We start from the raw sequence: 16,348 nt of genomic DNA on the forward strand, positions 1-16,348 counted from the left end.
AATGACCAAAACGGCAAGGCTATAGTATGGCAAAAATGTCAAAATAGGACATGTCCCAAAAACTGCTGAAAACCACATTAATCCACACCAAATAACCTATAGAGACATGCCATAGCAAAGAAAGTTGCAAAAAAAGCCAAAAACTAACATAATTTGGCATGTGAAAAAAAATGACCAAAACGGCAAGGCTATAGTATGGCAAAAATGTCAAAATAGGACATGTCCCAAAAACAGCTGAAAACCACATTAAACCACACCAAATAACCTGTAGAGACACGCCATAGCAAAGAAAGTTGCAAAAACAGCCAAAAAAGACATTATTTGGCATGTTGAAAAAATGACCAAAAAGGCAAGGCTATAGTATGGCAAAAATGTCAAAATAGGACATGTCCCAAAAACTGCTGAAAACCACATTAAACCACATAAAATAGCCTGTAGAGACACGCCATAGCAAAGAAAGTTGCAAAAAAAGGCAAAAAATAACATAATTTGGTATGTGAAAAAAATGACCGAAAAGGCAAGGCTATAGTATGGCAAAAATGTCAAAATATGACATGTCCCAAAAACTGCTGAAAACCACATTAAACCACACCAAATAACCTGTAGAGACACGCCATAGCAAAGAAAGTTGCAAAAACAGCCAAAAAAGACATTATTTGGCATGTCGAAAAAATGACCAAAAAGGCAAGGCTATAGTATGGCAAAAATGTCAAAATAGGACATGTCCCAAAAACTGCTGAAAACCACATCAAACCACATAAAATAGCCTGTAGAGACACGCCATGGTAAAGAAAGTTGCAAAAAAAGCTAAAAAATAATATTATTTGGCATGTTGAAAAAATGACCAAAAAGGCAAGGCTATAGTATGGCAAAAATGTCAAAATAGGACATGTCCCAAAAACTGCTGAAAACCACATTAAACCACACCAAATAACCTATAGAGACATGCCATAGCAAAGAAAGTTGCAAAAAAAGCCAAAAAATAACATAATTTAGCATGTTGAAAAAATGACCAAAACGGCAAGGCTATAGTATGGCAAAAATGTCAAAATAGGACATGTCCCAAAAACAGCTGAAAACCACATTGAACTACACCAAATAACCTATAGAGACATGCCATAGCAAAGAAAGTTGCAAAAAAAGCCAAAAAATAACATAATTTGGCATGTGAAGAAAATGACCAAAACGGCAAGGCTATACTATGGCAAAAATGTCAAAATATGACATGTCCCAAAAAATGCTAAAAAACCACATTAAACCACACCAAATAACATGTAGAGAAACACCATAGCAAAGAAAGTTGCAAAAACAGCCAAAAAAGACATTATTTGGCATGTTGAAAAAATGACCAAAAAGGCAAGGCTATAGTATGGCAAAAATGTCGAAATAGGACATGTCCCAAAAACTGCTGAAAACCACATTAAACCACACCAAATAACATGTAGAGACACGCCATAGCAAAGAAAGTTGCAAAAACAGCCAAAAAAGACATTATTTGGCATGTTGAAAAAATGACCAAAACAGCAAGGCTATAGTATGGCAAAAATGTCAAAATAGGACATGTCCCAAAAACTGCTGAAAACCACATTAAACCACACCAAATAACCTATAGAGACATGCCATAGCAAAGAAAGTTGCAAAAAAAGCCAAAAAATAACATAATTTGGCATGTTGAAAAATGACCAAAAGGCAAGGCTATAGTATGGCAAAAATGTCAAAATAGGACATGTCCCAAAAACTGCTGAAAACCACATTAAACCACACCAAATAACATGTAGAGAAACACCATAGCAAAGAAAGTTGCAAAAACAGCCAAAAAAGACATTATTTGGCATGTTGAAAAAATGACCAAAACGGCAAGGCTATAGTATGGCAAAAATGTCAAAATAGGACATGTCCCAAAAACTGCTGAAAACCACATTAATCCACACCAAATAACCTATAGAGACATGCCATAGCAAAGAAAGTTGCAAAAAAAGCCAAAAACTAACATAATTTGGCATGTTGAAAAAATGACCAAAAAGGCAAGGCTATAGTATGGCAAAAATGTCAAAATAGGACATGTCCCAAAAACTGCTGAAAACCACATTAAACCACATAAAATAGCCTGTAGAGACACGCCATAGCAAAGAAAGTTGCAAAAAAAGGCAAAAAATAACATAATTTGGTATGTGAAAAAAATGACCGAAAAGGCAAGGCTATAGTATGGCAAAAATGTCAAAATATGACATGTCCCAAAAACTGCTGAAAACCACATTAAACCACACCAAATAACCTGTAGAGACAAGCCATAGCAAAGAAAGTTGCAAAACAGCCAAAAAGACATTATTTGGCATGTCGAAAAATGACCAAAAAGGCAAGGCTATAGTATGGCAAAAATGTCAAAATAGGACATGTCCCAAAAACTGCTGAAAACCACATCAAACCACATAAAATAGCCTGTAGAGACACGCCATGGTAAAGAAAGTTGCAAAAAAAGCTAAAAAATAATATTATTTGGCATGTTGAAAAAATGACCAAAAAGGCAAGGCTATAGTATGGCAAAAATGTCAAAATAGGACATGTCCCAAAAACTGCTGAAAACCACATTAAACCACACCAAATAACCTATAGAGACATGCCATAGCAAAGAAAGTTGCAAAAAAAGCCAAAAAATAACATAATTTAGCATGTTGAAAAAATGACCAAAACGGCAAGGCTATAGTATGGCAAAAATGTCAAAATAGGACATGTCCCAAAAACAGCTGAAAACCACATTGAACTACACCAAATAACCTATAGAGACATGCCATAGCAAAGAAAGTTGCAAAAAAAGCCAAAAAATAACATAATTTGGCATGTGAAGAAAATGACCAAAACGGCAAGGCTATACTATGGCAAAAATGTCAAAATATGACATGTCCCAAAAAATGCTAAAAAACCACATTAAACCACACCAAATAACATGTAGAGAAACACCATAGCAAAGAAAGTTGCAAAAACAGCCAAAAAAGACATTATTTGGCATGTTGAAAAAATGACCAAAAAGGCAAGGCTATAGTATGGCAAAAATGTCGAAATAGGACATGTCCCAAAAACTGCTGAAAACCACATTAAACCACACCAAATAACATGTAGAGACACGCCATAGCAAAGAAAGTTGCAAAAACAGCCAAAAAAGACATTATTTGGCATGTTGAAAAAATGACCAAAACAGCAAGGCTATAGTATGGCAAAAATGTCAAAATAGGACATGTCCCAAAAACTGCTGAAAACCACATTAAACCACACCAAATAACCTATAGAGACATGCCATAGCAAAGAAAGTTGCAAAAAAAGCCAAAAAATAACATAATTTGGCATGTTGAAAAAATGACCAAAAAGGCAAGGCTATAGTATGGCAAAAATGTCAAAATAGGACATGTCCCAAAAACTGCTGAAAACCACATCAAACCACACCAAATAACCTGTAGAGACACGCCACAGCAAAGAAAGTTGTAAAAAAAGGCAAAAAATAACATAATTTGGCATGTGAAAAAAATGACCGAAAAGGCAAGGCTATAGTATGGCAAAAATGTCAAAATCTGACATGTCCCAAAAACTGCTGAAAACCACATTAAACCACACCAAATAACCTGTAGAGACACGCCATAGCAAAGAAAGTTGCAAAAACAGCCAAAAAAGACATTATTTGGCATGTCGAAAAAATGACCAAAAAGGCAAGGCTATAGTATGGCAAAAATGTCAAAATAGGACATGTCCCAAAAACTGCTGAAAACCACATCAAACCACATAAAATAGCCTGTAGAGACACGCCATGGTAAAGAAAGTTGCAAAAAAAGCTAAAAAATAATATTATTTGGCATGTTGAAAAAATGACCAAAAAGGCAAGGTTATAGTATGGCAAAAATGTCAAAATAGGACATGTCCCAAAAACTGCTGAAAACCACATTAAACCACACCAAATAACATATAGAGACATGCCATAGCAAAGAAAGTTGCAAAAAAAGCCAAAAAATAACATAATTTAGCATGTTGAAAAAAGGACCAAAAAGGCAAGGCTATAGTATGGCAAAAATGTCAAAATAGGACATGTCCCAAAAACAGCTGAAAACCACATTAAACCACACCAAATAACCTGTAGAGACACGCCATAGCAAAGAAAGTTGCAAAAACAGCCAAAAAAGACATTATTTGGCATGTTGAAAAAATGACCAAAACGGCAAGGCTATAGTATGGCAAAAATGTCAAAATAGGACATGTCCCAAAAACTGCTGAAAACCACATTGAACTACACCAAATAACCTATAGAGACATGCCATAGCAAAGAAAGTTGCAAAAAAAGCCAAAAAATAACATAATTTGGCATGTGAAAAAAATGACCAAAACGGCAAGGCTATACTATGGCAAAAATGTCAAAATCTGACATGTCCCAAAAACTGCTGAAAACCACATTAAACCACACCAAATAACATGGAGAGAAACACCATAGCAAAGAAAGTTGCAAAAACAGCCAAAAAAGACATTATTTGGCATGTTGAAAAAATGACCAAAAAGGCAAGGCTATAGTATGGCAAAAATGTCAAAATAGGACATGTCCCAAAAACTGCTGAAAACCACATTAAACCACACCAAATAACCTATAGAGACATGCCATAGCAAAGAAAGTTGCAAAAAAAGCCAAAAAATAACATAATTTAGCATGTGAAAAAAAATGACCAAAACGGCAAGGCTATAGTATGGCAAAAATGTCAAAATAGGACATGTCCCAAAAACTGCTGAAAACCACATTAAACCACACCAAATAACCTGTAGAGACACGCCATAGCAAAGAAAGTTGCAAAAACAGCCAAAAAAGACATTATTTGGCAGGTCGAAAAAATGACCAAAAAGGCAAGGCATGGTATGGCAAAAAGGTATGGCAAAAATGTCAAAATAGGACATGTCCCAAAAACTGCTGAAAACCACATTAAACCACACCAAATAACCTATAGAGACATGCCATAGCAAAGAAAGTTGCAAAAACAGCCAAAAAAGACATTATTTGGCATGTTGAAAAAATGACCAAAAAGGCAAGGCTATAGTATGGCAAAAATGTCAAAATAGGACATGTCCCAAAAACTGCTGAAAACCACATCAAACCACATAAAATAGCCTGTAGAGACACGCCATAGCAAAGAAAGTTGCAAAAAAAGGCAAAAAATAACATAATTTGGCATGTGAAAAAAATGACCAAAAAGGCAAGGCTATAGTATGGCAAAAATGTCAAAATATGACATGTCCCAAAAACTGCTGAAAACCACATTAAACCACACCAAATAACATGTAGAGAAACACCATAGCAAAGAAAGTTGCAAAAACAGCCAAAAAGACATTATTTGGCATGTTGAAAAATGACCAAAAAGGCAAGGCTATAGTATGGCAAAAATGTCAAAATCTGACATGTCCCAAAAACTGCTGAAAACCACATCAGACCACATAAAATAGCCTGTAGAGACACGCCATAGCAAAGAAAGTTGCAAAAAAAGCCAAAAAATAACATAATTTGGCATGTGAAAAAAATGACCGAAAAGGCAAGGCTATAGTATGGCAAAAATGTCAAAATCTGACATGTCCCAAAAACTGCTGAAAACCACATTAAACCACACCAAATAACCTGTAGAGACACGCCATAGCAAAGAAAGTTGCAAAAACAGCCAAAAAAGACATTATTTGGCAGGTCGAAAAAATGACCAAAAAGGCAAGGCTATAGTATGGCAAAAATGTCAAAATAGGACATGTCCCAAAAACTGCTGAAAACCACATCAAACCACATAAAATAGCCTGTAGAGACACGCCATAGCAAAGAAAGTTGCAAAAAAAGGCAAAAAATAACATAATTTGGCATGTGAAAAAAATGACCAAAAAGGCAAGGCTATAGTATGGCAAAAATGTCAAAATAGGACATGTCCCAAAAACTGCTGAAAACCACATCAAACCACACCAAATAACCTATAGAGACATGCCATAGCAAAGAAAGTTGCAAAACAGCCAAAAAGACATTATTTGGCATGTTGAAAAAATGACCAAAAAGGCAAGGCTATAGTATGGCAAAAATGTCAAAATCTGACATGTCCCAAAAACTGCTGAAAACCACATTAAACCACACCAAATAACCTGTAGAGGCATGCCATAGCAAAGAAAGTTGCAAAAAAAGCCAAAAAATAACATAATTTAGCATGTTGAAAAAATGACCAAAAAGGCAAGGCTATAGTATGGCAAAAATGTCAAAATCTGACATGTCCCAAAAACTGCTGAAAACCACATTAAACCACACCAAATAACCTGTAGAGACACGCCATAGCAAAGAAAGTTGCAAAAACAGCCAAAAAAGACATTATTTGGCAGGTCGAAAAAATGACCAAAACGGCAAGGCTATAGTATGGCAAAAATGTCAAAATCTGACATGTCCCAAAAACTGCTGAAAACCACATTAAACCACACCAAATGGCCTATAGAGACACGCCATGGTAAAGAAAGTTGCAATAACAGCCAAAAAAGACATTATTTGGCATGTTGAAAAAATGACCAAAAAGGCAAGGCTATAGTATGGCAAAAATGTCAAAATATGACATGTCCCAAAAACTGCTGAAAACCACATTAAACCACACCAAATGGCCTACAGAGACACGCCATGGTAAAGAAAGTTGCAAAAAAAGCTAAAAAATAATATTATTTGGCATGTTGAAAAAATGACCAAAAAGGCAAGGCTATAGTATGGCAAAAATGTCAAAATCTGACATGTCCCAAAAACTGCTGAAAACCACATTAAACCACACCAAATAACCTGTAGAGACACGCCATAGCAAAGAAAGTTGCAAAAACAGCCAAAAAAGACATTATTTGGCATGTTGAAAAAATGACCAAAAAGGCAAGGCTATAGTATGGCAAAAATGTCAAAATATGACATGTCCCAAAAACTGCTGAAAACCACATTAAACCACACCAAATGGCCTGTAGAGACACGCCATGGTAAAGAAAGTTGCAAAAAAAGCTAAAAAATAATACAATTTGGCTTTTAAAAAAATTACCGAAAAGGCAAGGCTATAGTATGGCAAAAATGTCAAAATCTGACATGTCCCAAAAACGGCTGAAAACCACATCAAACCACATAAAATAGCGTTTATAGACACACCATAGCAAAGAAAGTTGCAAAAAAAGCCAAAAAATAACATAATTTAGCATGTTGAAAAAAGGACCAAAAAGGCAAGGCTATAGTATGGCAAAAATGTCAAAATAGGACATGTCCCAAAAACAGCTGAAAACCACATTAAACCACACCAAATAACCTGTAGAGACACGCCATAGCAAAGAAAGTTGCAAAACAGCCAAAAAGACATTATTTGGCATGTTGAAAAAAAATGACCAAACGGCAAGGCTATAGTATGGCAAAAATGTCAAAATAGGACATGTCCCAAAAACTGCTGAAAACCACATTGAACTACACCAAATAACCTATAGAGACATGCCATAGCAAAGAAAGTTGCAAAAAAAGCCAAAAAATAACATAATTTGGCATGTGAAAAAAATGACCAAAACGGCAAGGCTATACTATGGCAAAAATGTCAAAATCTGACATGTCCCAAAAACTGCTGAAAACCACATTAAACCACACCAAATAACATGGAGAGAAACACCATAGCAAAGAAAGTTGCAAAAACAGCCAAAAAAGACATTATTTGGCATGTTGAAAAAATGACCAAAAAGGCAAGGCTATAGTATGGCAAAAATGTCAAAATAGGACATGTCCCAAAAACTGCTGAAAACCACATTAAACCACACCAAATAACCTATAGAGACATGCCATAGCAAAGAAAGTTGCAAAAAAAGCCAAAAAATAACATAATTTAGCATGTGAAAAAAAATGACCAAAACGGCAAGGCTATAGTATGGCAAAAATGTCAAAATAGGACATGTCCCAAAAACTGCTGAAAACCACATTAAACCACACCAAATAACCTGTAGAGACACGCCATAGCAAAGAAAGTTGCAAAAACAGCCAAAAAAGACATTATTTGGCAGGTCGAAAAAATGACCAAAAAGGCAAGGCATGGTATGGCAAAAAGGTATGGCAAAAATGTCAAAATAGGACATGTCCCAAAAACTGCTGAAAACCACATTAAACCACACCAAATAACCTATAGAGACATGCCATAGCAAAGAAAGTTGCAAAAACAGCCAAAAAAGACATTATTTGGCATGTTGAAAAAATGACCAAAAAGGCAAGGCTATAGTATGGCAAAAATGTCAAAATAGGACATGTCCCAAAAACTGCTGAAAACCACATCAAACCACATAAAATAGCCTGTAGAGACACGCCATAGCAAAGAAAGTTGCAAAAAAAGGCAAAAAATAACATAATTTGGCATGTGAAAAAATGACCAAAAAGGCAAGGCTATAGTATGGCAAAAATGTCAAAATATGACATGTCCCAAAAACTGCTGAAAACCACATTAAACCACACCAAATAACATGTAGAGAAACACCATAGCAAAGAAAGTTGCAAAAACAGCCAAAAAAGACATTATTTGGCATGTTGAAAAAATGACCAAAAAGGCAAGGCTATAGTATGGCAAAAATGTCAAAATCTGACATGTCCCAAAAACTGCTGAAAACCACATCAGACCACATAAAATAGCCTGTAGAGACACGCCATAGCAAAGAAAGTTGCAAAAAAAGCCAAAAAATAACATAATTTGGCATGTGAAAAAAATGACCGAAAAGGCAAGGCTATAGTATGGCAAAAATGTCAAAATCTGACATGTCCCAAAAACTGCTGAAAACCACATTAAACCACACCAAATAACCTGTAGAGACACGCCATAGCAAAGAAAGTTGCAAAAACAGCCAAAAAAGACATTATTTGGCAGGGCGAAAAAATGACCAAAAGGCAAGGCTATAGTATGGCAAAATGTCAAAATAGGACATGTCCCAAAAACTGCTGAAAACCACATCAAACCACATAAAATAGCCTGTAGAGACACGCCATAGCAAAGAAAGTTGCAAAAAAAGGCAAAAAATAACATAATTTGGCATGTGAAAAAAATGACCAAAAAGGCAAGGCTATAGTATGGCAAAAATGTCAAAATAGGACATGTCCCAAAAACTGCTGAAAACCACATCAAACCACACCAAATAACCTATAGAGACATGCCATAGCAAAGAAAGTTGCAAAAACAGCCAAAAAAGACATTATTTGGCATGTTGAAAAAATGACCAAAAAGGCAAGGCTATAGTATGGCAAAAATGTCAAAATCTGACATGTCCCAAAAACTGCTGAAAACCACATTAAACCACACCAAATAACCTGTAGAGGCATGCCATAGCAAAGAAAGTTGCAAAAAAAGCCAAAAAATAACATAATTTAGCATGTTGAAAAAATGACCAAAAAGGCAAGGCTATAGTATGGCAAAAATGTCAAAATCTGACATGTCCCAAAAACTGCTGAAAACCACATTAAACCACACCAAATAACCTGTAGAGACACGCCATAGCAAAGAAAGTTGCAAAAACAGCCAAAAAAGACATTATTTGGCAGGTCGAAAAAATGACCAAAACGGCAAGGCTATAGTATGGCAAAAATGTCAAAATCTGACATGTCCCAAAAACTGCTGAAAACCACATTAAACCACACCAAATGGCCTATAGAGACACGCCATGGTAAAGAAAGTTGCAATAACAGCCAAAAAAGACATTATTTGGCATGTTGAAAAAATGACCAAAAAGGCAAGGCTATAGTATGGCAAAAATGTCAAAATATGACATGTCCCAAAAACTGCTGAAAACCACATTAAACCACACCAAATGGCCTACAGAGACACGCCATGGTAAAGAAAGTTGCAAAAAAAGCTAAAAAATAATATTATTTGGCATGTTGAAAAAATGACCAAAAAGGCAAGGCTATAGTATGGCAAAAATGTCAAAATCTGACATGTCCCAAAAACTGCTGAAAACCACATTAAACCACACCAAATAACCTGTAGAGACACGCCATAGCAAAGAAAGTTGCAAAAACAGCCAAAAAAGACATTATTTGGCATGTTGAAAAAATGACCAAAAAGGCAAGGCTATAGTATGGCAAAAATGTCAAAATATGACATGTCCCAAAAACTGCTGAAAACCACATTAAACCACACCAAATGGCCTGTAGAGACACGCCATGGTAAAGAAAGTTGCAAAAAAAGCTAAAAAATAATACAATTTGGCTTTTAAAAAAATTACCGAAAAGGCAAGGCTATAGTATGGCAAAAATGTCAAAATCTGACATGTCCCAAAAACGGCTGAAAACCACATCAAACCACATAAAATAGCGTTTATAGACACACCATAGCAAAGAAAGTTGCAAAAAAAGCCAAAAAATAACATAGTTTGGCATGTGAACAAAATGACCGAAAAGGCAAGGCTATAGTATGGCAAAAATGTCAAAATATGACATGTCCCAAAAACTGCTGAAAACCACATCAAACCACATAAAATAGCCTGTAGAGACACGGCATAGCAAAGAAAGTTGCAAAAAAAGGCAAAAAATAACATAATTTGGCATGTGAAAAAAATGACAGAAAACGTAAGGCTATAGTATGGCAAAAATGTCAAGTATGACATGTCCCAAAAACTGCTGAAAACCACATTAAACCACACCAAATGGCCTTTAGAGACACACCATAGCAAAGAAAACTGCAAAAAAGTCAAAAAATAACATAATTTAGCATGTGAAAAAAATGACCAGAAAGGCAAGGCTATAGTATGGCAAAATTGTAAAATTAAGACTTGTCCCAAAAACTGTTGAAAACCACATTAAACCACACCAAATAACCTGTAGAGACATGCCATAGCAAAGAAAGATGCAAAAAAAATCCAAAAAATAAGATAATTTGGCATGTGAAAAAAATGACCAAAAAGGCAAGGCTATAGTATGGCAAAAATGTCAAAATAGGACATGTCCCAAAAACTGCTGAAAACCACATCAAACCACATAAAATAGCCTGTAGAGACACGCCATAGCAAAGAAAGTTGCAAAAAAAGGCAAAAAATAACATAATTTGGCATGTGAAAAAAATGACAGAAAAGGTAAGGCTATAGTATGGCAAAAATGTCAAATATGACATCCCAAAAACAGGTTGCAAAAATAAAAAATAAATAACATAATTTGGTATGTCGAAAAAAATGACTGAAAGTGCAAAGCTATAGTAGGGCAAAAAGGTCAAAATATGACATGCCCCAAAAACAGCAGAAAACCGCATCAAACCACATAATATACCCTGCCAAGACATCCCAAAGTTGCAAAAAAGCTAGAAAATAACATCATTTGGCATGTGGAAAAATGACCAGTGGCCAATCAGGTGCCACCAACTGGCTCTCCTTCTCTCTCATTCACCACCCTTTCCAATCGTGATGTTTCAGGACATAATAAAAGTGTTCTGTGATTTGGCCAGAGCATGGCTGTGATTTGACACGAACAGTCCGCTTATGTGCTCTGTCATTTGCCACCTGTGTGACTTTGCTTGCTGTTTATTTCATTTTAACTCACACCACTCCATAGTGACTGTTTAAAACATCAGCCTCAGCCATATGGGCGGTTGCTTTCATTCCCTTTTCTTACTTTTTGCCAATGTTAAGGCATAGCAAGCTGTGGGTAGGGGACGAGTAGGCATACATTTCTGTTTTAAATGTTTCTATGATTTGCCGGCACCTGCCACCCTCTCCTTTTGTTGCCGTTACACTGTGCTGCCTGTTGCCACTTCATCAATTAAACAATAAATATCTGCTTTCCTGCCCATTTTACCACTATGATGCTGTGTTGCTTCCCTTGGTTCCTAGACTTTCTACATAGGTTATAATACTAAAGTGTATTGTGCAAAATATCATCACAAAGTCATACTATAGTATGTTGAGCAAAATATCACCAAAAAGTAATTCTTTGGTATGTTGACGGAATATGGCATGCCGTTCAAAATCACATAAAATCGTCACACCATAGTATGTCGTCCAAAATGGCTTAGAAAAGTCATAGTATAACATGTTGCCCAAAATGGCAAAAAAATGTCACAGTGTAGTATGTCGTTCAAAATCACATAAAAAAAAGTCATATTACAGTATGTCGTCCAAAAAAGTCACAGTAAAAAATGTAGTAAAAAATAGCATTAAAAAGTGGTCATACTGCAATTCATCCAAAATTGCATAAAATTGTCATAGAATAGTATGTCATCCAAAATATCATAAAAAAAGTCAGTACGTATGTTGTCCAAAATGGCATAAAAGTCATAGAAAATAATTGTAGCCCAAATAGCATAAAATCTCATATTACAGTACATTGTCCCAAATAGCAGAAAAAAGGTCATAATATCGAATTAAATAGCAGAAAAAGTCATTGTACAGTATAAGCACTAAAGAAGCTTAAAAAAGTCATAGTACAGGATTTCAACCAAAAAAGCATGAACAAGTTATCAATAGTTTGTCTAAAATGGCAAAAAAAATATCATAAAATGGAATGTCGACCAAAACAGCAGAAAAGGTCTTAGTATAGTTCATCGTCCCAAATGGCATAAAAATGTAAACAGCATAATAAACTGAGAGTATGTTGTGCAAAAAAAGTGTAAAAAAAAAGTTTGACTACAGTATGTCTGCCAAAATAGTATAAAAAGTCATAGGATAGAATTTCAACAGAAAAGGCATACGAAAGTCATAGTATCATATGCTATCTAAAATACTGCAAAAAGACATAAGTATAGTTTGTGGACCAAAGTAGCATTAAAAAGTCACAACATAATACATAATATATGTCATACAAAATTGTGCATAAAAGTCATAGCATAGTATGTTGTCAAAAATAGCATACAAAGGTCATAGTACAGAATGTCATCAACAATATCACAAAGAAGTAAAGGTACAAAATGTTGAAAAAATGTCATAAAAATTTTTCATTTAAACAGTATCGTATGTTATTAAAAATGCCATGCGGAGGTCATTGTATCAAATGTCATCAAAAATAAAAAGCCATAACAATACTACAAAAAAAGTCAAAATATGATATTAGTGCTGGGTATTGTCAAGAACCTCATAATTCAATTCAATTTTGATTCTTTGGATCAAGATTTGATTCTATTCAGTTTGATTCTATATTGATCCCATTTCTTCAATATCGATTCAATAATGTGCGTAGATATCAGAAATACCCAGATAATTTATTAAAAAACCTTTTGTTATTTGTTAAATAAGGTGTGTATTATTTGTATTGGTTTACAACAAACTGACACCAACACATATTTTCTATTACATTATTCTTTATTTAACAAAGAATAACATTTAAAGTAGCAAGTGCACATTTTTGCTGGGGCTGAACCTGCAGCAATAAAAGTAACAAACATAACGGTGCTGTAATTTAATGGAAAAAAAATTAAGTGCATGAGCACTTAAATACAAATCTTTTCTTTGAGTCAAAATGTAAACAGAAGCACACACTGTGCTTATTTTTGAAAAAAGTGCAACTATAGTTAGGCATAGAGAGTACCTTAGTTTTGGTCAACACAGTAACTCAAATAGGACTGCTGGACATAATAACAGATCAGTGAGACCTTTAACGTATCATGAACACAAATACAAACCTTGTCTTTATATCACTCATTGAACAGTGAATGAATATCTGAACCAAGCCCTCCATTTATAGTTGGATACAAGACATGCACATGTAGATTTTTGTGTATGAAAAACAGCTAGTCTACGTGGCTTTAGTGCAATTCTCTGAGCAGTGACAATATCACCAGCTGTTGAGGAGATACAGAGGTACTGTTTAGCTTGGTGAGACAAAAGGGTGTATTCCCCCTCATGCTCTTTCCACCAGCTGAGTGGATTGATGGAGAGTGGCACTGGTTTTACCTCTTCGTACCTTGTCACCTCGATTAATGCCTTGTCATTTGTGTTGAGTATATGTTTTGCCAAGAAGATCAGCTAGAGCACAAGAGTCTCTTGGTTTCTTTGATGGAGGGACAGGATAATCTTCTTGTTCTTCCTGCTGCTCCAGTTCTTCAGCAGCCTCATGGTCTGCTGCATTTAATTGTCCACTCTGCTGAAAAAAAGTAAATGCATCACATTACTAAAACATAGTTTTATAATATAAAAGTAATATTCACTAAGACAACACAACAAAATATTCTATGTGTGTGCACACAGTCAATAACTTTATTCTCTATGTAATTGGACTTAAATAATTTTCATCAGTTCTGGGCTTCATCAGCTGAGGCTACATAGAGTTTGCCCTTCAGGTCCACATATTTAAAAATGAATTCATTTACATCAAAATAACATTTTTTTCCAGATCATGAAATTCTTATATAAAATTACATACATTATTTGTAAATTTATTTTACTACATATAGCTGACTTAATAGTATACAGTAAAAAATGTTTTTAAAAAATACATGAGAAAACATGCCTTTAACATTACTATTTGATGTAGAACAATGTGTGTACATACCTTGACTGGAGGTCATTGCACACAGCAGACATCACCTCCCTCACCATCATAGTCATTGAGGGCAGGCAGCATCTCCTGCATGAGTCTTGCTTGGAGGAGCGCTATGACCGACAGAGTTGGCGTGCCTTCCTGAGACGTCCCTAGAATGGCTGTCTTCACTGGCCTCAGAGCCTACACAATATCCTCTGCTGCTGTGATCTCTGCCTCTGTCAGAGTGCACAGTTCTTTCTCAGTTTTTTGTACTTCGAGGGCAAGTAGTGCAGCTGCAACAGCTGGCTGCTGCTCCAGGAATCGTCCCTCCATTTCCTGTAGGCTGATCCAATGCGTCACTACATCAGTCAATAATTTGTGCTGTGGGAGGTCCAGCAGCTTTTGTTTCTTCTTCAGCACATGACTGGCGGACGTGCTTTGGTGAAAGAAACCGGAGATGCGCCTAACTCTGCCTAGAAGGCTTGCGATGGCGGGAATTTTAAGTGCAGCTGGCGTGGCCAAATTGAGAGTATGTGCAAAGCAGCCAACATGCAAAAAATCCAACAGACTTACAGCACGAAGCATGTTGGCAGCATTGTCAGTGACGATGGCCGGTTCTTTCTCCTTGAACTCCCATTCATTTATTGCTTTCATTGACTTGACGACAGCTTCTCTCACCTCCGTGTACAGCTTCTGAGTGGCAACTTTTGTTAAGTGTTTTCTTGTTGGTATGGCGTATCGTGGTTCCAGTGTGTGTACCAACTTCTTAAAACCCACGTTTTCCAAGACACTGTAGGGGCGCAGGTCCTTACAGATGAAGATCGCCACAGACTCAGTTATTTTTTGTGCATGCAGAGCTTGACCGCAGTTTGCAAGGATTTGTCTTCTTGCATTTGTTTGTTATCCATGGCTTTAGTGTTTGTAACGGGTAGCAAAACATCTGCATGATGTCGGCTCAAATGGTTGCATAGATTCATCGTATTGTTGCAGTATTTCAACACTGACTCAAACAGCTTGCATATGACATGACTTCTGTTGACTTCCTTTGTTCCAGTTTTACACCTGAATCCAAAATGTATTCTGATGTCGGCTTTTAATGTTGTTGGCGCTGACTTTAACATACCGCTGCTACCCGCCACGGTCGCAATTTTGATAAATAAACAGCAGATGCTGTTTAGGGGTCAGGTCAATCGGGGCCTCTGTACTAGTGCACTAGAATAATACAATGTTAATCACACTACTGCAGTGTTCACACTGCCCCCACAGGAGCAGGGCGTCATTACAACGGAAATAAATGATTTCAGGATTTTTTGAATCAATATTGAATTGGGAGAAAAAATACTGCAATGCATTGATGAAACGATTTTTTTACCCAGCCCTATGTAGTATGCCATTAAAAACTGTCATAAAAATATTTTTCTATGGTATGGCTTTGGTGAGCCATTAGCTCACACCCAAACTAGTCTTGCTCATACTTTTTTTATTTACCCTTCTAAAAAGATACTAAAACTACAGCTACTACTAACCCTGCAGTGACTTTGAGGCAATACAACTCACATCATCAAGGTAGATCATGAAAGTGACGTTGCTTCCGACAGCGGCACTGAGCTCTCCTTGACTGGTGGACAGCCGGAGCCCTCGTGGTGGTCTAGGACGACAAGCCTGTCTCCTAGGCGAGTACACGTTCCTCCCTCCCTCCTTACAGTTATTGGACAAAACTTTACGATACCTTTGAAGCACAAAGTAAAAAAAAAAAAAAAAAAAAAAGTTTTGTCATAAAAACTTCATACATACATACATACATACATACATACATGTATTCCAGTGCTTTGCATTAACAAAAAATGAAGATCTCATACTGCAATGTTGATATACTACTATGGATTAAAC

General features: G+C 35.9%; 1 protein-coding gene across 2 annotated transcripts in view; it reads right to left on the minus strand.

Annotated features, from left to right (window-relative positions):
- The window catches only part of sorcs3b (sortilin related VPS10 domain containing receptor 3b), a 189,883-nt gene that overhangs the window by 26,923 nt on the left and 146,612 nt on the right, over positions 1-16,348 (minus strand). For both annotated transcript variants that reach the window (XM_088086090.1, XM_042501844.2), the window contains one exon: positions 16,016-16,187. In XM_088086090.1, the coding sequence (XP_087942216.1) occupies positions 16,016-16,187 (172 nt within the window). The remainder of the gene's footprint in view (positions 1-16,015; positions 16,188-16,348) is intronic.

The sequence above is a fragment of the Plectropomus leopardus genome, chromosome 13 (assembly GCF_026936395.1).
Source record: "Plectropomus leopardus strain MGB_pleo_1.0 chromosome 13, ASM2693639v1, whole genome shotgun sequence".
NCBI lineage: Eukaryota > Metazoa > Chordata > Actinopteri > Perciformes > Serranidae > Plectropomus > Plectropomus leopardus.